Source organism: Scyliorhinus canicula, chromosome 6 (genome assembly GCF_902713615.1).
Source record: "Scyliorhinus canicula chromosome 6, sScyCan1.1, whole genome shotgun sequence".
NCBI lineage: Eukaryota > Metazoa > Chordata > Chondrichthyes > Carcharhiniformes > Scyliorhinidae > Scyliorhinus > Scyliorhinus canicula.
Window position 1 is genome coordinate 31709242 of NC_052151.1, and position 24497 is coordinate 31733738.

At 46.5% G+C, this 24497-nt stretch overlaps 1 protein-coding gene across 3 annotated transcripts in view; it reads right to left on the reverse strand.

Annotated features, from left to right (window-relative positions):
- Window positions 1-24497, reverse strand: part of acoxl (acyl-CoA oxidase-like) — a 531095-nt gene that overhangs the window by 471900 nt on the left and 34698 nt on the right. For all 3 annotated transcript variants that reach the window (XM_038799111.1, XM_038799113.1, XM_038799112.1), the window contains exons 4-8: window positions 23307-23393; window positions 21579-21677; window positions 18660-18774; window positions 6373-6459; window positions 3251-3323 (exon numbers count right to left, since the gene is read on the reverse strand). In XM_038799111.1, the coding sequence (XP_038655039.1) occupies window positions 3251-3323; window positions 6373-6459; window positions 18660-18774; window positions 21579-21677; window positions 23307-23393 (461 nt within the window). The remainder of the gene's footprint in view (window positions 1-3250; window positions 3324-6372; window positions 6460-18659; window positions 18775-21578; window positions 21678-23306; window positions 23394-24497) is intronic.

Below are 24497 nucleotides of genomic sequence, written 5' to 3' on the forward strand. Positions count from 1 at the left end.
GGGTAATGAACCGGGCCAAGTGTTAGATTTGTGGGAGAGCACTTTGGAGGTAGTGACCACAATTCGGTGTCTTTCACTATTGCAATGGACAGTAATAGGGCCATACGGCAGAGCAAGGTTTATAATTGGGGGAGGGGTAATTATGATGCAAATAGGCAAGAATTAGGGAGCATAAGATGGGAACAGAAACTGTCAGGGAAAGGCATAAATGAAAAGTGGAGCTTGTTCAAGGAACAAATAATGCGTGTCCTTGATAGGCATGTCCCCGTCAGGCAGGGAGGAAATGGCCGTGTGAGGGAACCATGGTTCATAAAAGAGGTTGAATGTCTTGTCAAGAGGAAAAAGGAAGAGTACGTAAGGATGAAAAAACAAGGTTCAGTTGGGTCGCTTGAGGGTTACAAGGCAGCAAGGAATAAGAACATAAGAACATAAGAATAAGCTAAAAATAGGGCTTAGCAGAGCTAGGAGGGGGCATGAGAAGTCCTTGGCGGGTCGGATCAAGGAAAACCCCAAGGCTTTTTACTCTTATGTGAGAAATAAAAGAATGACCAGGGTGAGGTTAGGGCCGGTCAAGGACAGCAGTGGGAACTTGTGCATGGAGTCAGAAGAAATAGGAGAGGCATTGAATGAATACTTTTCTTCAGTGTTCACCAAGGAGAGGGGCCATGTTTTTGAGGATGAGTGTGTGATACAGGCGGGTAGGCTGGAGGAGGTAGATGTTCTGCAGAAGGATGTATTAGCAATTTTGAAAAACCTGAGGGTCAACAAGTCCCCTGGGCCAGATGGGATATATCCAAGGATTCTTTGGGAGGCAAAGGATGAGATTGCAGAGCCTTTGGCTTCGATCTTTGGGTCCTCACTGTCCATGGGGATAGTGCCAGAGGACTGGAGAGTGGCGAATGTTGTTCCTCTGTTCAAGAAAGGGAATAGGAATGACCCTGGTAATTATAGGCCAGTTAGTCTTACTTCGGTGGTCGGTAAGTTAATGGAAAAGGTCCTGAAAGATAGGATTTATGACCATTTGGAAAGACGCAGCTTAATCCGGGATAGTCAACACGGATTAGTGAGGGATAAGTCTTGCCTCACAAATTTGATTGAATTCTTTGAGGAGATAAGTGTGTAGTTGAAGGTTTTAAAAAAAAATTTTAAAAATCGCTTATTGTCACGAGTAGGCTTCAATGAAGTTACTGTGAAAAGCCCCTAGTCGCCACATTCCGGCGCCTGTCCGGGGAGGCTGGTACGGGAAACGAACCGTGCTGTTGGCCTGCTTTAAAAGCCAGCGATTTAGCCCAGTGAGCTAAACCAGCCCCTGGTAGAGCAGTTGATGTCATATACATGGATTTTAGTAAGGCGTTCGATAAGGTTCCCCATGGTCGGCTCATCAAGAAAGTAAGGAGGTGTGGGATAGTAGGAAATTTGGCCAATTGGATAAGTAACTGGCTATCACATAGAAGACAGAGGGTGGTGGTGGATGGAACATTTTCAGACTGGAGACCAGTTACCAGTGGTGTACCACAGGGATCAGTGCTGGGTCCTCTGCTATTTGTGATTTTTATCAATGACTTGGAGGTGGGGGCTGAAGGGTGGGTCAGTAAATTTGCTGATGACACCAAGATTGGTGGAGTAGTGGATGAGGTGGAGGGCTGCTGTAGGCTGCAAAGAGACATTGATAGGATGCAGAGCTGGGCCGAAAAATGGCAGATGGAGTTTAACCCTGATAAGTGCGAGGTGATTCATTTTGGTAGACAAAATGTGAATGCGGATTACAGGGTCAACAGCAGGGTTCTGAGGAATGTGAGGAACAGAGAGATCTTGGGGTTCATGCCCACAGATCTGTGAAAGTTGCCACTCAAGTGGATAGAGCCATGAAGAAGGCTTGTCGTGTGTTAACATTTATTAACAGGGGGCTTGAGTTTAAGAGCCGTGGGGTTATGCTGCAACTATACATGACCCTGGTGAGATCACATTTGGAGTATTGTGTGCAGTTCTGGTCACCTCACTATAGGAAGGATGTGGAAGCATTGGAAAGAGTGCAAAGGAGATTTACCAGGATGCTGCTGGTTTGCAGGATAGGTCTTATGAGGAAAGGTTGAGGGAGCTAGGGCTTTTCTCTTTGGAGGGGAGGAGGATGAGAGGCGACTTAATAAAGATTTATAAGATGATGAGGGGGATAGATAGAATGGACGTTCAGAGACTATTTCCTCGGGTGGATGTAGCTGTTACAAGGGGGCATAACTATAAGATTCAAGGTGGGAGATATAGGAGGGATGTCCGAGGTAGGTTCTTTACTCAGAGAGTGGTTAGGGTGTGGAATGGACTGCCTGCTGTGATAGTGGAGTCGGACACTTTAGGAACTTTCAAGCGGTTATTGGATAGGCACATGGAGCACACCAGAATGACAGGGAGTGGGATAGCTTGATCTTGGTTTCGGACAATGCTCGGCACAACATCGAGGGCCGAAGGGCCTGTTCTATGCTATCCTGTTCTATGTTCTAGATCAACATCAATCCACATAACCTACATCACTACTTCAAAGGGGGGCAGAGGCCCAAAATGGAGGCACAAGGCAGAAAACATCTAATATCTCCAAATGAATAGCCTTTCTTTGAGAGGAGGCCCAAAGGCAGCTGTTTGTTATATTCTTTGCCTTTTCTTTCCAGATATGTAGTGTTGACAAAGAATATAAAAATAAGAAGTTTGAATCAAAACAAATTTATTTTACACTACTAACTTTGATTAGGTTTGCTTACTTTACTGAGTAACAGATACTAATCTAATAATACTGAATCTGTAGTACAGTAATCAACATTCTATCTAACTAATAAACTACACTATGACGCGACCTCGTGCTAAAGCTCCACAATCAATTCTCACTCTGTTCTCCGAGTCTTCTCATCATGTTCTCTTCAGCTTCTCCCAGAATTCCTAGAGATGCTGTCTTATATACAGTAGAATGAATTAGTACCACTATCTAGTGTTTGATTTACACACAGTTTCATATGTCAACCCTTTACTATCCTGGAACTATACATATCATTACACTGTTTACATCACAGAAATAGTACTGCCTCCTCCCCCAGCCACTAACAGCTGTCTTTCTATTTCAATTGCTGTATCTGCTTTAAATTTTCTTTATTCTTTGCAAACATGCTGACAAATTTCCTAGAGGACAGACTCTGCCACTGATAGAAAGAATTCTGCCGTACAAAATAAACCATGAAGAGATTAAAAAATTGAAAGAAACACAAACTTGTTAAGAAGATTTTCTTTTGGAATTCGAACGTTGTCAAATACTAGAATTCCGTTATCAACTCCATTTAAACCTGAGGGTGGGGGTTGGGGAGTGAGAGAAAGAGAGAACAAAACAAGATTTAAAACAAAAACAAGATTTAAAACAAAAACAAGATTCGTATTGACCTGCACCTCAGAAATTCTAATAATCAATCAGTTGTAAAATAACTTGTGACCTTGGATAATAAACACAATCCAAAATTACAGTTATTATTTTTTAAAAAGGAGCCGTGAAGGAAAGCATTGTTAGTCGAGTTCTTGACCGCTCTACACCCAATGGTAAAATGAAGGGCTCCACACAAGTTCCTGATTGAACTATAGAATAGACTAACTGTTGAATTTATAGTGCCGAAGGAGGCCATTCAGCCCATCGATTCTGCACCGACCCTTGGAAAGAGCACCCTACTTTTCTTTTTATGAATTTAGAGTACCCAATTCATTTTTTTTTCCAATTAAGGGGCAATTTAGCGTGGCCAATCCACCTACCCTGCACATCTTTGGGTTGTGGGGGGCGAAACCCACGCAAACATGGGGAGAACGTGCAAACTCCACATGGACAGTGACCCAAAGCCGGGATCGAACTTGGGACCTCAACGCCATGAGGCAGCAGGGCTAACCCACTGCGCCACCATGCTGCCCCCAAGAGCAGCCTACTTAAGCCCTATGCCTCCACCCTATCCCCCTTTATCCCCGCCTAACCTTTTTGCCTAAGGGTAATTTAGAATGGCCAATCCACCGAATCTGTACATCTTTGGACTGTGGGAGGAAACCGGAGCACCCGGAGGAAACCCACACAGACACGGAGAGAACATGCAGACTCCACACAGTGACCCAGTGGGGAATCGAACCTGGGATCCTGGAGCTGTGAAGCAACTGTGCTAACCACAATGCTACCGGGCTGCTCCGAACTGCGAGATTCTCACCCTTACGCTCAATGGGTGGCACTCGTGATACGGACTGGACGATACTTCAGTCCTCCCTCTTCAGTAAATCTGCAATCCTGCATGTTAATGAACCTCAATACAAGACTTATACCGCTGGATTCCAGTATGGTAAAGTCGCCATAGTCCCAGATGACCATAGGCTGCTCTCTCTTTTTGGGGTGGGGCGAAAAAGAGCTGACTGGTGTCGAATTTTTTTTTTTTTAAATATTTTTTTTATTCTCCCCCTTTTCACATTTTCTCCCAAATTTACACTCATGAATAACAATAATCAGTAACGATGTAATGTCAATCCACATATCAAGAACAACGATCCAATCCTCCCACCAAACCCCAAACATTAGCCCGCATATTAACATTTAAAAAATGACAAAAAGGAATGAGGAATCACCCATAGTCACCATTAACACACACTGTCCCCCTCCCCCTAAACCTCCAAGCACCCCCCCCCCCCCCAAACTAATGTTTGCTGTGATCCAATTCTCAAAAGTGCATAATGAATAACGCCCATGAATTGTAGAATCACTCCATCCTTCCCCTCAGGTCAAATTTCACCTTTTCAAGCGTCAAGAATTCCAACAGGTCCCCCCGCCACGCCAGGGCACAGGGTGGAGAGGTTGATCGCCACCCTAACAGGATCCGCCTTCGGGCGATCAATGAAACGAAGGCTACATCTGCTTCCGCGCCAGTTTCCAACCCCGGCTGGTCCGACACCCCGAATATGGCCTCCCGAGGGCCTGGGTCCAGTTTCATGTGCACAACTTTATAGAGACCACCCTAAAAACCTCCTTCCAGTAATCCCCTAGCTTTGGACAGGACAAAACCATATGAACGTGGTTTGCGGGTGTCCCCCCCGAACGTTCACACACATCTTCCACCCCCTCAAAGAGCCGGCTCATCCTCACCCTTGTAAGGTGCGCTCTATACACCACCTTCAGCGGTATCAGCACCAACCTCGCACTCGAGGTGGAGGTGTTCACCCTCCAGAGCACCTCACTCCAGAACCCCTCTTCCATACCCTCTCCCAACTCTTCTTCCCACTTTGCCTTGATCCCTTCCAGCGGCACCTTCTCCTCCTCCAAAATATCCCCGTAAACCGCTGACACTACCCCCTTCTCCAGTCCCCCTGTCGTCAGCACCTCCTCCAGCAATGTGGAAGCCAGCTCTACTGGGAAGCTCTGTAACTCCTTTCTGGCAAAGTCTCAAACCTACATGTATCCAAATATTTCCCCCTCCTCCAGCTCATATCCAGCTCCTTCAATCCCGCAAACCGACCCCCAAAAAATAAATCTTTTATAGTGTCCTAATTCCTTTCTCCTCCCATCTCCAAAAATTTCCATCCCACTTCCCTGGTTCAAATCTATGATTCCCCCGAATCAGCATTTCCCTTGACCCTGCCCCCAACCTGAAGTGCTGGCAAAACTGCCTCCAAATTCTCAACGAAGCTATTACTACCGGGGAGTATCTTCCTGGGGCCATCGGGAGCGGCGCTGTCGCTAGCGCCTTCAATCCCGACCCCCTACCCAAACTCTCCTCCATTCTGACCCATTGGGAGTCAACCCCTCTGACCCAGCTCCGTACCTTCTCCACATTCGCCGCCCAGTAATAATACATCAGGTTCAGAAGACCCAAATCCCCTGCCTGCCTTCCTCTCTGTAGTAGCACCTTTCTAATTCTGGCCACCTTCCCTCCCCATATGAACTTGGTAAGCATCCCTTCAATCGCTCTAAAAAAAATGCCTTTGGCAGGAAAATCGTCAGGCATTGAAAAATAAACAGGAATCGCGGCAGCACATTCAGTTTAACCACCTGTACCCGACCCGCCAGTGACAGAGGGAGACCATCCCACCTTGCCAGATCAGCTTTCACTCTCCCCACCAAACTAGAGTTGTGACTGGTGCCGATTTAACCTGAGGATCACCACACCTCAGGTGAGGGGCACGGTTGAGAAGGCGGGACTTTCATGAATAACCTCAACCAGTCCGGGAATTGAAGCCGCATTGCTGGCTTCACTCTGCATCACAAACCAACTGCCCAGCCAACTGAGCTGATGATTGAACATTCTTAGCTGTTATTTTGACAGCACATTATGGCTAGTTAATGAGTCCAGAGTGCTCATAAAAAACCTTTAGCCAACTCACCCTCTTTGTGCATCATGTCAATCACAGTGACTCCTGGGTGCATGTTCCCTGCATCATCTCGAACAGGCACAATAAAGCAGTGTGGCCCTAGTATTAAAAAAATACAGAAATGAGGTGTGTTAATAGCAGACCTTCAACCTAGTTTTACATACATAGAAGATAAGAGCCATTTATCACAACCATGGCTGAACATCCAACTCAACAGCCTAATCCTGCTTTCTCCCCATAACCTTTGATCCCGTTCTCCCCAAGTGCTACATCCAGCCGCCTCTTGAATATATTCAATGTTTTAGCATCAACTACTACCTGTGGTAATGAATCCCACAGGCTCACCACCTGTGTGAAGAAATGTCTCCTCATCTTTGTCTGAAATGGTTTACCCTGAATCCTCAGACTGCGATCCCTGGTTCTGGACAAGCCCATCATTGGGAACATCTTCCCTGCATCTACCCTGTCTAGTCCTGTTAGAAATTTATAAGTCTCCATGAGATTCAATGATTGTTGATAAAAATATTTTTTTAAATTAAAGTTTTTATTCTGACCCAATAAACTCACAACACATAACCAATACAAATCCACACTTGCCACCCTCCCATCCCCCCACCCCACAAAAAACAAAAACAGAAGTTAAACCTCCCCGGGTTAACCCCTGACGGTGACAAGCACCTCGAAATAGGAAATTAATGGCTGTCACCTCGAATAGAACCCTTTTGTTGATCCCCTCATAATGTACTTGACCTTCGAGGTGCAAAAACTCTAAAAGGTCACTCAACCAGGATGAGGCAATGGGTGGAACCGGAGTCCTCCACCCAAGCAGAACTTGCCTCTGGGCTATCAGCGAGGGCATCCACCTTCACCCGTCTGCAGCTCTGGCGAGTCCAAGACCCGTAAAATGGCCACCAGCGGACAACGCTCCAGCTCAATCCCAAGAATCCATGACATGGTGTTGAAGAAGGTGACCCAGAAGCAAACATAGACATGACCAGAACATTAGGGCAGCACGGTAGCACAAGTGGATCGCACTGTGGCTTCACAGCGCCAGGGTCCCAGGTTCGATTCCCTGCTGAGTCACTGACTGTGCGGCGTCTGCACGTTCTCCCCCTGTCTATGTGGGTTTCCTCTGGGTGCTCCGGTTTCCTCCCACAGTCCAAAGACGCGCAGGTTAGGTGGATTGGCCATGATAAATTGCTCTTAGTGACCAAAAAAGGTTAGAAGGGGTTATTGGCGTTACGGGGATAGGGTGGAAGTGAGGGCTTAAGTGGGTCGGTGCAGATAGGCCGAATGGCCTCCTTCTGCACTGTATGTTCTATGTTCGTATGATTTGCCGGCTCCTGAGAACATCGTTCAAACTGGCCCTCCCCCCGCCCTGGGAAAAACCTGCTCATCTGCGCCCTGGCCAGATGTGCCCTATGAACCACCTTGAACAATAAAGCTGAGCCCAGCACATAAGGGGGTGGAGTTAACCTTATGAACAGCCTCACTCCACATAAACCACCTCATCAAAAATAATGCCTAGTTCCCCCTCTCATTTTCTTTTTACCACATCCAATGGAGCCTGCTCAAGCGACAGGATCTGACCATAAATATCTATTTCTTCCGGTCCCTCAACTCGGACATCGAAAGGACCCCAACCAAAAGAGAGGACAAGGGTTCCAGGGGAAGGAAGGGATTTCCTTGCGAAAAAAGTCACGGACATGAAAGAAATGTAAACATATTGGGCTGGATTCTCCGTTCCTGCATCTAAGTGCTGACGCCAATGGATGATCAGTGCTGTTTAATGATGGGAAAATCAGCACTGCACCCGTACCAATTCCAGTACCGGTGAGGGGGTTGCTGTGGCGCCGTGTGAAACACCCGTGGAACGTGCGAAAAACGGTTTGAGAATCGCCGGGTCCGTGCTTGAGATGCGCAGGGCTGACAAGCGGCAGTCACGTGTGTGCCCACACCACCCACACACGCACCGACCGCGCCAGAAAAGATGCCACCAATTGTGTTGGATCACGTACCTGCCCACCCCGACCGCACAGCCCAACTCCTGGCCGCGCCCCACCACTCTTCCCCCCCCCCCCCCCCCCTCTCCCAGCCCTAACAGAAGCCCCCCCAGCCAGCAGCATGGCTCTCGGCAGAGTAGGGCGGTGCCGGTCACTGTCCACACGCCCTCTCTCTCGCTCTCTCTGCAGCCGCCACGCCAGGCTTATGACTGCTGAGACCACGTGGTTGGCTCCGTCGGGAACTCGGCCCATCGGAGACAGAGCATTGTGGGTGGGTTGATAATTATATGCGAACAGGGTTGCGACTGCGCGTGGCATGAGTCTCAATGACGCCGAATTAGAGTGGGTGGGGCATTGCGACCTGCCGTCAAACCAGTGCGGTCGCGATTTCGGTGTCGGGGGCCATTCTCCGCCCGATCGCCATTCCCGATATAGGCTTCGGGCAATGGAGAATCCTACTTGTTATTCTTCGGCAGTTGGAACTTATCCAACAGTTCCTCAAAGCCGGGGAACCCCCCTCTATAAGTATGTCCACAAACATCTCCTGCGCCTCCCTCCCCCAAGATCCAAACGACGAGTCCAAATTCGCCGCCACAAAGAGAAGATTTCCGCAGATCGGTGCCAACATCGACATGGAGCCCAGCTTAAAATGTTGCACGAACTGCCGCCAAATCCTCATGGGAGGCCTGCACAACCGGACTTGATGTAAATTTTGCGGGGGGGGGGGGGGGGGGGGGGGACACCAGAAGCGGAGCCGTAGCCTAGACTCTCAAACTAGTCTCTCTACAAGAGCTCATCTCCACCTGCCCCCATATGGTTTCTTTACTAGATCTATTGCACTCTCATTGGCTGCTGCATTGTGAGATACATAGAAACATACATACAAAATAGAAGCAGGAGGCCATTCGGCCCTTTGTCCCTGCGCGCTCTCATTGGCTGCTGCATTGTGAGATACATAGAAACATACATACAAAATAGAAGCAGGAGGCTGTCTGGATCAGATGATTAAAAAAATGAAGTCCAAAAGGACAGAAGGATTTTCAAACAGACAGATCTACAGCAAAAACTGGCGATACGGTGGCGTAGTAGTAGTATTGTCACTGGACTATTAAACCAGAGACCCAGAGTACTGCTCTGGAGACTCAGTTTCAAATCCCGACAAGGCAGATGGTGAAATTTGAAGTCAATAAACCTGGGTTTAAAAGGCTAATGATATCCATGAAACCATTGTCGATTTTCGTTAAAACCTATCCGGTTCACTACGTCCTTGAGGGAAGGAAATCTGTCATCCTTGTCCGGTCTGATCCACATGTGACTCCAGATCCACAGCAATGTGGTTGACTCTTAACTACCCCTCAAGGATAATGAGGGATGGGCAGTAAATGCTGGTCCAGCCTGCGAGGCGCACGTCCCATGAACGAATAAACAGAAACACCACTATAGGTGTCAGTCAGTATAGAAAACCAGAGGGATCTGCACCCTGTGCATCATGTACTCAAAACTCAAAAAGAACAAATAGCTCCCAAGGAATTGTCGTGAGAAAGGCCACACCATGTTGTAACAAAGGTAAAATTACAGCCAAATATTTGATGAGCTGTGCATGTCACAGTTAATTCCACATCATCGGTCTGACAGTAATGCTGGAATTCACAGCTGAAGACTGACAACGTGCTGCTAGAAAGTTACATCAGAGGAGGGCAAAAACCAAGAGGGGACGGTGATCTGAAAGGTCGAGGAAGGAGGAACACTAAACAACCTGTTGGCTAGTGGGCGAACATCAGCCTTGCTGCCCCTAGGTTCAAGGAACCCTGCAGTGGAGGGAAAGGACTGGACTTAGCCGAAATGTCTCATGGTCAAAATAAAAAACACACTGGCAAATATAAAATATGGCCATTAAGTGAGTTACTAGAAGGCACCGCTGGGAACAATACTGAGCATGGGAAGGCTGGTGGCCGAAAAAATAAAATTACGTTGTGCAGGAATCCAGAACTAGGGGCACAGTTTAGACGGACGGGACTCCCATTTAAGACTGAGATGAGGAGAATGTTTTTCTCTCAGAGCGCGGTTAGTCTTTGGAATTATTTTCCGCAAGAGAGCAGTGGAGGCGGGGCCACTGAATACATCCAAGGCTGAGTTATACATATTTTTGATGTACAAGTAGGGGGTCAAGGGTTATGGGAAGCAACCCACAAATTGGGGTTACGGTCACAATCAGATCAGCCATGATTTTATTAAATGGCAGAGTAGGTTCGAGGGGCCGAATGGTCTATTCCTGCCTCTAGTTCTTAATGCTTTGCGATCTCAATTAGTAATTGCAATTATTCGTCAACAGAGGGCAGTGCATGCAAGCATATCAGCAGAACACACAAACAAGCTTCATCCTCATCCAACAAGAATAGTTGAGACACAAATTTTTGTGTGTACTAAGATTGGTGCAAAAGTATTTTTTCTTTTGCGGTCAATTGCCGCAGTGAAGAAATTCCTCCTCATCTCAGTCTCAAATGTCCTGCAACTTATTCTGAGACTGCGTCTCCTGGTTAGGAAGGTAGGGATTAGGAGATGTAGGGAATCCAGCCCTTTGAGCCTGCTCCGCCATTCAATCAGATCATGGCTGATCTCTTCCTGGTCTCAAAGCCACCTCCGTACCTGTTTGAGATTCACCAGCTGGGCAAACATCCTACCCCATATCCATCACACCCAGTAAGAATTTTAAAAGTTTCAGGGCAGCACCGTGGCGCAGTGGTTAACAATGCAGCACCGCGGCGCAGTGGTTAGCAATGCAGCCTCACAGCACCGAGGTCCCAGGTTCGATCCCGGCCCTGGGTCACTGTCCGTGTGGAGTTTGCACATTCTCCCCCGTGTCTGCGTGGGTCTCACCCCCACAACCCAAAGATGTGCAGGGTAGGTGGATTGGCCAGGCTAAATTGCCCCTTAATTGGAAAAAATGAATTGGGTACTCTAAATTTATTTTTTAAAAAAAAGAATTTTTAAAGTTTCAATGAGGTCACCTCTCGAAACTCGGGTCCAGTTTTCCCCAAACGTTCCTCACAAGACAACCTGCCATACCTGGGATTAGTCTGGTGAGCCTCCGTGCCAATCCCTCTAGGGCACGAGTATCCCTCCTTGGATACAAAGACCAAAACTGCATGCAATATTCCAGGCGAGGTCTCACCAAGGCCCGAATAAATTGCAGCAAGACAGCTTTACTCCTGGACTCAAAATCCTTTGCGATGAAGGCCAACATACCACTTACCATTGTAATTCTCTGCGACACCTGCATGCTAGTTTTTAAGTGACTCGTGAACAACAACACCCAGTTCCCTCTGGACATCAACTCTTCCCAACCTCCTCCCGTTTAATAAATACTCTGCCTTCCTGTTTTTCTTTACCAAATAGGAAAACTTCACACTTATTCGCATCATATTCCGCCTGCCATGTTCTTGCACACTCACTTAGCCTGCCCAAATCTCTCTGAAGCCTCCTTGCGTCATCCGCACAACTTGCATTTCCACCACCGAGGAGAATCTGAAACCAAAGATAAAAAGGCTGGAGAATCTCAGCAGGTCTGGCAGCATCTGTAGGGAGAGAAAAGAGCTAACGTTTCGAGTCCAGATGACCCTTTGTCAAAGCTCTGACAAAAGCTTTGAGCTTTGACAAAGGACTATCTGAACGCGAAACGTTAGCTCTTTTCTCTCCCTACAGATGCTGCCAGACCTGCTGAGATTTCCCAGCATTTTCTCTTTGGTTTCAGATTCCAGCATCCGCAGTAATTTGCTTTTTTTTTACATTTCCACCTACTTTTGTGTCGGCAGAAAATTTGGAAATATTACATTTGGACCCCCACCCAAATCATTTAGGGAGGCATAGCGGCGTAGGACTGGTAATCCAGAGGCCCAGACTAGTGATCTGGGGGACACGGGTTCAAAACCCACCGTGGGATATAAAGCAAGCTATATGAAACCATTATCAATTGTCATGAAAATCCATTTGCTTCACTACATGGCCTGTCCTACAGGTGTACGTCCACAGCAATGTACCGGGGCTCTGAGCTGCCCTCTGAAAGTTTCAAGGCCCATTAGAGATGGGCAATAAATGTTAGGCCTTGCCAGCAATGCCCAGGCCATATCCTGTGAATGATTAAAAAATAAATAGTCTTACAACACCAGGTTAAAGTCCAACATGTTCGTTTCAAACACTAGCTTTCGGAACACTGCTCCTCTTCATTCACCTGAGGAAGGAGCAGTGCTCCAAAAGCTAGTGTTTGAAACAAACCTGTTGGACTTTAACCTGGTGTTGTAAGACTTCTTACTGTGCTCACCCCAATCCAACGCCGGCATCTCCACATCATAAAAAATAAATAGATTGTGAACAGCTACGGCCCCAGCACTGATCCTCGCAGTAACCTACTAATAGCAGCCTGCCATCCGGAGAATGACCTATTTATTCCTGCTGTCTGTTAACCAATTCTCAACCCATGCCAGTTACCTCCAATTTCAACTGCTCCAAATTTCCTTTTCAACCTGCTGTGTGGGGACTGATCAAAAGCCTTCTGAAAATCCGACCGCTGGCCCTCCCTTACCTATGCTACAGATAACATCCTCAAGAAACCCCAACAGGTTTGTCAAACATTATTTCCCTTTCATAAACCCATGTTGACTCTCCCCAATTCCAATTTCACATCCTTTATAATAAATTCTAACGTTTTTCCTACACGGAGGTCAAGCTAACAGTTTGCAGTTTTTAGTTTTCTCGCTGCCTCCCTTGTTAAATCTCTCTCCTTTCCTTGCTACTTTCCAGCCTGCACTCTATTTCGTCGGCTCCAGAGGATCCCTTAACCTTCAATCTAATTAATCTTTTGAGTGCCACCTCTTTATTAACACTCATTTATCTCAGATCTATATTTTCACAGGTCCCTTGGTTCCCTAATAGAATTGAGAGATTTTCTGCGTCTTCCTCTGTGAAGACAGGCACAAAGAAATTGCTTAATTTCTCCGCTAATTCCCTATTCTCCATTATAAATCCTCCTGTCTCTGTCTGTTATGGATGCACATCCAATCTTTTCCCTTTTCTCATACTTAGAAAAACCTTTACGTTCCTCACTGGCTTGCATTCGTATTCTCTTTTCCAGTCACCAGTTTCTTGGTCCGCATTTGCTGGATTCATACTCCTCCCAATCCTCAGGCTTATCACTCTTGCTGGCAATCTGAAAAGCCACTTCTTTTGACCAAACGCAATCTTAAAACTTAAGTTTGTTCACAATTGATTCGCCTTTCCGGTTGGGTTTTTTGTGTCCAGGAGGGGTGCAGCTTTGTTGTAGAAATACCAGCCCCCCCCTGTCTGTTGTCAAATCTTTTAATTAATTTTCCTGATCCACCATAACCAACGTTCCCCTCATTCCGTCATAGTTTCCTTTGTTCAGATATAAGATCCTAGTTTCAGAATGAACCATATCACTTTCATACCTAATGTAAAATTCTATCATATTATGAACAAAGAACAATACAGCACAGGAACAGGCCCTTCGGCCCTCCAAGCCTGTACCGGTCATGATACCACCCTTGGCCAAAAGTGCCGTATACTTCTATATCCATGTATTTGTCCAGATGCCTTTTGAACGGCATTAATGTATCTGGTTCCACAACCTCCCAATCATATAATTCTAGCAAATGAACAATCCTGTATGTTCTGAGAATTATATTGCCTATTTAAGGTTACCAGACAGGCTTGAAATAAAATGTATTTATTTATTTATTAGAAGCGGCATATATTCATATGGTGGGACCTGTACTCTTGCAGGCAAGATCATAGGTCGGCATTGGGCGCGATTCACCCTAGTGGTGTCAATTTGGGCTAGTTTGGTGGGGTGTTTCCCCACTGGCTTTTTGGGCGAGATCCAGACCTGGATTCACCCATACAAGTTGTTTTTTTTGGGCTTTGGGAAGTTTCTCAATGGTCCAGTTCACACTTAGAAATTCTTTCGTCAGTGGGAAGCTGAACCTGCCGGCGAGGCCAGCTCCTCAGTGATCAGGGCACCATGAATTCTCAATGAGCTTGAGGGTGCCGGTGCCCCTGCCATTACTAAGCACCACTGCCACCCGCCTACCAGCCCCCCCCCCCCCCCCCCCCCCCCTCCCTCCCCCCCCTTAGTGCCCAAAAACCCGTACTGGGTTACGGAGAGATGGTGGAGGTGAGGGCTTGGGTGGGGTGCTCTTTCCAAGGGCCGGTGCAGACTCAATGGGCCGAACGGCCTCCTTCTGCACTGTAAATTCTATGATTCCAAGAAAACAGAAAATGCTGGAAGAATTCAGCAGCATCTGTGTTTATTTAAAATAAGTTTAGAGTACCCAATTTATTTTTTTTCCAATAAAGGGGCAATTTAGCGTGGCCAATCCACCTACCCTGCACATCTTATGGGTTGTGGGGGCAAAACCCATGCAAACACGGGGAGAATGTGCAAACTCCACACGGACAGTGACCCAGAGCCGGGATCGAACCTGGGACCTCGGCGCCGTGAGGCAGCAATGCTAACCACTGCGCCACCGTGCTGCCCTAGCAGCATCTGTGTTGAGAACATTTAAGAAGTATTTTTTTTATTCGTTCATGTGGGCGTCACTGGCCAAGCCAGCATTTGTTGCCCATCCCGAGGGCATTTAAGAATCAACCGCATTGCTTGTTGGTCTGGGGTCATATGTAGGCCAGACTAGGTAAGGATGACAGATTTCCTTTCCGAAAGTTGGATTTTTACAACAATTGGCAATGGTTTCATGGTCGTCATTAGACTTTTAATTCCAGATTTTTTTATTACTGAATTGAATTCCATCATCTGCCCTGGTGGGATTCGAACCCATGTCCCCAGAGCATTACCCTGAGTCTCTGGATTACAAGTCCAGTGTCCCTACCACTACTCCACTGCCTCCTCTCGAAGTATTTAGATGTCCACTTGCAATGCCACAAGGCCAAGTTCTGGCACATGGATTGGAATAGTTTGCTTTTGACGGGCGTAGACACGATGAGCTGAAGGGCCTTTACTGTGCTGCTGTGTTTGCGTGGGTTTTGCCCCCACAACCCATAAGATGTGCAGGGTAGGTGGATTGGCCACGCTAAATTGCCCCTTAATTTGAGCTGAAGGGCCTTTACTGTGCTGCTGACCTCTCTTCTTAACATGGACATTATTGCTCATTTCAAACTATCTGGGCCCACATCTGTGAAGATAGCCAGTGCTGGGTGCTCATGAACACAACATTAGCTTTATTTTTAAACAATGTGGCCACATACTAACCTTCTTCCCTTCCCAAATATAGTTCAACACCAAACCCCTTTCCTTCCACTAAATTCAGCCCACACACTACTCCATACGACAGCAGACATTTCCAGCTCAGTGGGGGGTGGGGGAAGAGAACTAAATTCCACTCCCTCCCTATTCCACTGTAACTTTCACTTCAACCTCCAATTCAACTTTTTCTTAAATGGTGCAATGACCTTTGCATCGACCACTCCTTGCTGCAAAGGATTCCTTACACCAATAGGCTGCTGTGCAAAGCAGAGGTTCTCAAATCTCTGGGGCCACGAAAGTGGGGCAAAAGGCCCCAGGGACGATCTCCTGTTCCTACCCAACCAATTTTTGTTTGCCTCCACAAAAAAAATCAGCAGAATTAATGGGAACTTTTTGGAAAATAGAAATAATTCACTCTATTTTGTTACTAAAATCATACAATCCTTACAGTGCAGACAGTCGCCATTCAGCCCATCAAGCCTTTTCACGACCCTCTAAAAGAGCACCCTACCTCGGCCCAATTCCCCCCCCCCCTATCCCTGTAATCCCACCTAGGAACGATTTAACAATAATAATACTAATCACTTATTGTCACAAGTAGGCTTCAATGAAGTTACTGTGAAAAGCCTCTAGTCTCCACATTCCAGCGGCTGTTCGGGAAGGCTGGAGACACTCCACCTAGCCTGCACATCTTTGGCCTGTGGGAGGAAATCGGAACACCTGGAGGAAACCCACGGGGAGAATGTGCAAACTTCAGACAGTCACCCGAAGTCAGAATGGAACCTGGGTCCCTGGCACTGTGTGGCAGCAGTGCTAACCTCTGTGCCACTGAATGTAATAAATTTGTGTTAATTTTATCTTACAAGATACAAGTATATTAATTAATGCAAGAAACAAAAGCGCACTTTTGACAAACATGTATGTTTAAACATGTTAATGTGTGCATTAAAATCAATCATCTTTTTCTGAGAAACTAAAACTTTTTACATCGATATTAATTTAAAATAATCAATAGTAATGTAAAGAACGTGATCCATCGGCTGTGTCCTGCCAGAATTGGGGGCAGGACACGCCCAGTATATCCCAGGAGAGGCCTCCATCAAGATTTGCCACTTAGCCATGCTGACGGCGGATCGATCGGCTACCTGGCATTTATCTACCTCGCAGAGGAGACCCCAGCAGGGGGCTGTTCGGTAGTAGTCCCCCCCAACAGGGATCAGGTGGAACGGTACTGGAGAGGGGGTGGGGGGGGGGGGGGGGGGGGGGTGGGGGGGGGGGGGGGGGGGGGGTGCATAACCCGCTGGGGCACGAAAACAAGACAGAGATAGCGCCGGAAACGACCCCCTAATGCCACCCAGAACGGACCCAGGTTTATTTTGGTTAGATCGTGCCGATAGTCCTTCTTTTTAAAACTACAATTTCATTTGCACTTACATAGAACATAGAACAGTACAGCACAGAACAGGCCCTTCGGCCCTCGATGTTGTGCCGAGCAATGATCACCCTACTTAAACCCACGTAACCCGTATACCCGTAACCCAACAATCCCCCCATTAACCTTACACTACGGGCAATTTAGCATGGCCAATCCACCTAACCCGCACATCTTTGGACTGTGGGAGGAAACCGGAGCACCCGGAGGAAACCCACGCACACACGGGGAGGACGTGCAGACTCCACAGTGACCCAGCCGGGAATCGAACCTGGGACCCTGGAGCTGTGAAGCATTGATGCTAACCACCATGCTACCGTGAGGCCCTTCTTATGGTCACCACTTATGGTGACTTCATACCATGCACACATGAGCCAGTCTGGTTGTCTACATCATATGAGGCCATCTGAGAGAATAGGCTCGAATCCTCACCTCACCACAAAACCAGGTTGAAAAGTACTGAAACGTATGTATAAAAAGACCGGAAGATAAGGGAACTGGATGAATTCGGTTAGTAGAGTTCTGGACAAAGAAAAACCCATATCCTGTGACCACAGCAAGCGTGATATTTAAATAGTATAAAAACGGGATGCAACATAGGTTCAAACCACAAGAGGATGAATTCCTTAGCAAGGTACAAGCTTTGCAGTTTCCGATGGATCTCCTACTTGTCAGCACTTAGCTACATTTCATATAAACAAACATTGGTCAGATATATCACTTACTCAAAAGGTTCTCAAATCTGTGAATTATTTTTTTTAAATTTAGAGTACCCAATTATTTTTTTTCCCCAATTAAGGGGCAATTTAGTATGGCCAATCCACGTATCCTGCACATCTTTGGGTTGTGGGGGTGAGACCCACACAGGCACGGGGAGAATGTGCAAACTCCACAGAGACAGTGACCCGGGTCCGGGATCGAACCCAGGTCCACAGCGCAGTGAGGCAGCAGTGCTAACCACTGCGTCACCGTGCCGCCAAAAATCTGTGAATTGAATAAAAGGATAATGAGCAGAGATAAAGCACCGATTCACATTTCTTAACACCTTACAGGCAGTGCTCACAGCGGAAATGAGATTCATTCAAATTTTTTGAACATAAAAATATGGCACCTAATAGGTTTGTCCCAACATACTGCAACAAGCCAATATAAAGAGGATGCTGTTTTTTTCTTTATTCTTTCATGGAATGTGGACATCGCTGGTGAAGCTCCCATTTGTTGCCCATCCCTAATTGCCCTCGAGCGGAGTGATTTGCTAGGCCATTGCAGAGGGCAGTTCAGGGTCACCCACATTGCTGTGGGCCTGGAGGCACATGTAGGCCAGATCAGATAAGGATGGCAGATTTCCTTCCGCAAAGGGCATTAGTGATTGTTTTTACAACAATTGATGATACTGAGACTAGCTTTATATTTCAGATTTATTAGTGGGATTTGAAATCCATCGGCAGCCGTGGTGGAATTTGAACCATGTTCCCAGAGCATTAGCTTGGGCCTCTGGGATTACTAGTCCTGTGACATCACCACGACACCACTGTCTCCCCATAATATCCCCAGACATGATACAGAAACATTAGAATGAAAATATACAAACCTAGCAACTGTCCACTGACAACCAGCTGAGCAAACACAGCGGCATAGTTTCCTTTCATCGCATTCCCGATGTACATCTTCTCAGCATCTTCACACGGAGTATGAATAATAAATTCCTGTGAAGTGTAAAAAATAATTTTGCTGTGAATTTTCGGCTCTTCTTCCCCAATGTCATGAGTGCCTAGCTAGCCAGCGTGGGTTTGCAGGGTTTACTGCTACCTTGCATCATTAATTAAGCCTCACTCCAAGAAGGCTAATTCATCGCATCCCGTCATGCACACAAATGCAATCTTCCCACTGGGATCTCTGGTCAGTGATCTTGGCCGGGATTCTCCCCTACCCGGCGGGGCGGGGGGTCCCGGCGTGTTGGAGTGGCGTGAATCACTCTGGCGTCGGGCCGCCCCAAGTCTCCGCACCTTTAGGGGCCAAGCCCTCACATTGAGGGGCTAGGCTCGCGCCTGAGTGCTTCCCACTACGCCAGCTGGCGTGAACGGCCTTTGGCGCCATGCCAGCCGGGGCCGAAAGGACTTCACCAGCCGCGTATATCCGCACATGTGCCGGAGCGTCAGCGGCTGCTGACATCATCCCGATGCATGCGCAGGGGAGGGGGTCTCTTCCACCTCCGCCATGGTGAAGACCATGGCAAAGGTGGAAGAAAAAGAATGCCCCCAAGGCACAGGCCCGCCCGCCGATTGGTGAGCCCCGATCGCGGGCCAGGCCACCCCCCCCCCCTCCCTCCCAGGACCTTGGCGCCCACCCGCACCGCCAATCCCGCCGGTCAGGTAGGTGTTTTGATTCCCGCCAGCGGGAGAGACTCAACAGCGGCAGGACTTCGGCCCATCGCGGGCCAGAGAATCGCTGCGGGGGGCCCGCCGACCGGCGCGGCACGATTCCCGCCCCCGCCGAATCTCTGGTGGCGGAGAATTCGGGACACGGCGGGGGTGGGATTGACACCGGCCCCGGGCGATTTTTCCGACCTGGCCGGGGGTCGGAGAATCCCACCCCAGGAGTAGCAATGTTGGCTAATACAAACCCGAATTATAGCACCCAACCCTTATTCCGGGGTGAGAGTATCTACGGTCGTTGCTCTGTTCTATGATGCAGTGAGACTAATTAATTTGTTTCCAATAAACTATTTAGTTATTTATTTTTTTAAATAAACTATTTTGCTGCAAGCCAGTAAATTGCTGGAAATAATTGCTGGTCACTGTACAATGGCTGTAATCCTATAATTACGGGTGCCTACAGCTGCCAATAAAATCAAGCACTATTTGACAACCTCTCCTAGGCAAGCTCAATTCAGGAGGGGGGGGGGGGGGGAGAGGAGAGGCACAGCCGGTTTTTTTTGGGGGGGGGTCATTTTTGAACAATGTAGAACATCACAGTGAGCATAAATACTTCAAATGTAACTCACTCAATTATAAGATCTGATTTCTGGTATGGGAGATTATGCTGTGATTGCATTCATAAAATGGTTAAATTTTCACCCATGATACTTTAGCCTAAAGCTTCTACATCACTGCTTTTCCTATAGTTTCTACATCACTGCAGCAGGAACGGCTCAAAAACCTGAATATATTGCTCACCAATTTGGGCATTTATATTAGAAAGAATCATGGGTACAGCTGCTTGGCAGTGCAGAACTTGAGTACTGCTGAACAAAAGCAAGTGCTGTCCGATCGCAGAATCGCATCTCATGTCAGACTTGTTCTGAGCTTCGCAAGCACGAGTTGTCGGAGTACAGTCTTATTAGGAACAGCCAAAGGGACATGCTGTTTGATATGTCTCCATACATGGCAGATTCTATGGCTTATGTGCCAGGCATTGCACCGGTACTGAAATTCATATATCACATTGCTCATTCATAGACAGGGATATGTCCTCTGCAGGCAAAAATATTGCACCGTTTTAGAACAACCAAAGTATGGGGAACAATAACACCCTGGCGCATTCGCCATGGCACCATCTCAACCAAAGCTGACTTGCTAACCAATCAGCACCCCTATTCCCCTGCAGAAATAAATTGTTTTTCACTTGCAAATTTGGCATTAATAATAATAATCTTCATTATTGCAAGTAGGCTTACATTAACACTGCAATGAAGTGACTGTAAAAATCCCCTAGTCGTCACACTGTTTGGGTACACAGAGGAAGAATTCAGAATGTTCAATTCATCTAACAAGCACGTATTTCAGGACTTGTGGGAGGAAACTGGAGCACCCGGAGGAGACCCACGCAGACACGGGGAGAACATGCAGACTCCGCACAGACAGTGACCTAAGCTGGGAATCGAATCCGTGTCCGTGGCGCTGTTAAGCAATTGTGCTACCCACTGTGCTACCGTACCGCCCTTGCATCCATCCTGAGTGCAAGATGAAAAGCTTCAGCAGCATATCTTTTTTCTCAGCATTAATCATAGATGTGATGAATACACTTTGTATCTTTTATTATTCATACATGGGTGTGAGCTTTCCAGGCGAGGCCAATATTCATTGTCCATCCCCAATTGAATCGTCAAAGTCCATGTGGTGTAGGAACACACACAGTGCTGAGATGTTTAACACAACTGAGTGATTTGCTGGACCATTTCAGAGGACATTTAAGAGTCAACCACATTTGCTGCGGCCCTGGAACCACATAGGCCAGATCTGGTCAGGATGGCAGATTTCCTGCCCTAAAAGGCATTAATGAACTGGATGGGTTTTACCTCAATTATTTCATGGACATCATTAGACCTTTTAAGGACAAATATTTTCAAACCATCTGAACCTGCGAGCCCAGAACATTATTTTGGGTCTCTGGTTTGCCAGTCTAATGGCGATAGCACCATGCCGCAGCCAATATCAATCTGCTTTTGAGAATGAGCATTAAATACATTAATTGTCTATCTAAACAAACCCAGCATCATTCAATTGATTACCTGTGTTGTGGGATCATATGTTGCTCTGGTCTGGATGCCTCTTACATTACTACCATGTCCACGTTCTGTCATTGCAAACATTCCAGTAAATTTTAAGTCCTAAAATTTGATCAGGGAGAAACAAAGGCATGTCATGAATACACAGCAGTATTCGTCTTCCACTGTGTTTTTGTTCTGCTTCAAACGTTACCGACAATAAACTGCAGAAAAAATGATTTCCTTCTCTGTTGACACAGGAGGCAAGTACTCATCATGTATTATGGTTGTGGTACGTCGCCTGTATTGCTAACATGTACAAATTGTAAAATTCTCTCTGCATGTTTAAATCCCTTCATGGCCCTGTTGTACTCCTTTTTTTAAAAAAAATCCCCAAACCCATGGTCCTTTTGTGCCCCCCACCTGTCTCCAATTGGTTGCCATGCTGTCAGTCAGCTGGGGTGCACATTCTACTCAGTGATACAGAGGCAAGGGTCATACCCACTCAGCCAAGTTGGCACTACGTAAACTCAAGGCGTACTTTTAATACACTGCTCCTTCAAGCAATTCTTCAATTACGGCACGGTAGCTAGCACTGCTGCCGCACAGCCCCAGGGTCCCGGGTTCAAGTCCTGCCACGGATCACTGTCTGTGTGGAGCTTGTACATACTCCCTGTGTCTGCGTGGGTTTCCTCCCGGTGTTCCGGTCTCCTCCCACAGTTCAAAGATGTGCAGGTTTAGGTGGGATGATGGGGAGTGGGCCCAGGTGAAGTGCTCATTCAGAGGGTCGGTGCTTACTAGATGGGCTGAAGAGCCTCATTCTGCACTGTAGGAATTCTACGGTTCGTATTCTTCACAATGTGAACTGAAAAATGTGCCGGTTTTGTGTAAATTAATGAGCAAAACTTTCAAACAAGGTGATCCACAATGTGAAAAAATTGTAACAGGTCAGCAGCAGTTGTGCAATTCCCAACTTTAACTCTCCCGTATCATGTTAGTTTAAGCAAAAGAACAGATAGCTTAGAAACGAAGCAAACTTGAGCTGTGCTCATGATAAGGATGGAAGAGATTAAGAAGAAAAGGATGTTTTTTTAAAAAAAGGGCAGAAATATGAACAATTATGTAATGGCCCCTTAATGTAACTTAGTTCTTCACAAAGCACTTGATGGCCAATAAAGTTTTATTTTAAAGGGCAGTTACTCTGATAATGTAGGAACCATGACATAATAATAAAGCTTGCAGACAAACTGAAGAGGCCCGATGTGCACAAGTGTAGGAGATTTCAATTATTCAAAAATAGTCGAGGATAGGGAAAATGTGTGTGGTGTGTTCAGAACTGTTTTGCCAATCAATACCTTGCTAACCTAAGAAGGGAAAGCAGAACTTGACTTGTTTCTCGATGAAGGAGGATGATCAAAAAAAATGGACAACACTAACGAAGGAGTTGCCATGGTACAAATAGATTCAGTATGAGGAAGCAAGGGAAAGCTCAGAACAATGGAACCAGACAGCAAAATAAATCATACTGTAGTGTGACAAATGGGCCTTTGTTAAATTAAACAATGGAAAATGTATGTAACAGCAATGGGAAAAATGAAAACAAGAAAACTGGTAGAAATCATAGAACTAATCATTTCACAAACGCATGCAAAGTTTTCAAACACTGAACTAAATCAGTCTGATGAGCAAATTAGTTGTGTGAATCCCATATACAGTGGCGTAGCTCGTTTGGGTAAATACAGTGACACATACCTTTAGGGGTTTAAACCATTTTTCAATGTGTTCCTGGCTTCCAAGGTTGATGATTGCCCCGCCAAACAACCAGCAAACTACACCCATCTGCAGGTCAAAAATAGAGAAGAAGAATAAAGTTAACACAATTAAACAACATTTCCACACTGGAGGGTTTCTGATCAACTTAGTAATGCACACGAGATTATTAACTGGTTTTCACTGGCCTCAGCAGTCGCAGAACAACAAATTCTAACAATTGCAATCAATGTCATGGAGGGAGAGGAAGAGTATGACAGCGCAAAACAAACAAATGGTGTTTGCAATTGTATTTCTTTCCATTTAGCGCAATTGGCCATTATCTCCTTCTGAAGTCCACCTTCTTAAACTTGGGTCGTTGAGCTCCGTGTCTAAATATAACTTGCATCCATGCCACTCCTGTATCAACCAGGTAGCTAACACCATTATGGAGTTAATCCATCAATGTTCTGCTTCATAAACTGGAACTTCACCCTTCAATCCTTATAATATAATAAAGTCACAAAAAGAAAATATGAAAACCAATCGTAAAAGAATTATGCATCTGGCATCGACACCTGCAATCTTCTGCTGGCGGTCAGGTACTCAATATCCATCACTGAACCTAGTCTTACTCCACCCATTTTCCCCCTCCCAGACATACGGTATTTATTTTTAACATAAATGCACATTGTTACAAGCAGCATAATTTTACTTTGATTTTAACAGCTGTATCAACCTGCACTGGGTGGCGAGCACAAGCTTAGAAATTTGAGTCAGACACTTCAGGGCTGAAGTTAGAAAATGTTTCTGCATACACATCTATAAGGTGTATTCGAGGATTGATTACTTTGTAGTGAGTCGGGAGATTTTGGTTGGGGTGGAGGGGGCAGAGTGTACGGGGATAGTTATCTCGGACCATGCACCCCACTGGCTGGATATTCGGTTCAGTACGAGACGAGAGCAGAGGCCAGGGTGGAGATTTGACTCGGGGTTGTTGGCGGATGGAGGTTTTTTGTGATAAGGTGCGGTTGGCGATTAGGGATTATGTGGAGTTCAATCAGAATGGGGAGGTGTCGGTGGGTGTTTTTTGGGAAGCACTGAAGGCAGTGGTCCGGGGAGAAATTATCTCATTTATGGTTCGTGCGAATAAGGAAAGGAGGGTGGAACATGACCGTCTAGTGAGCGAGATGG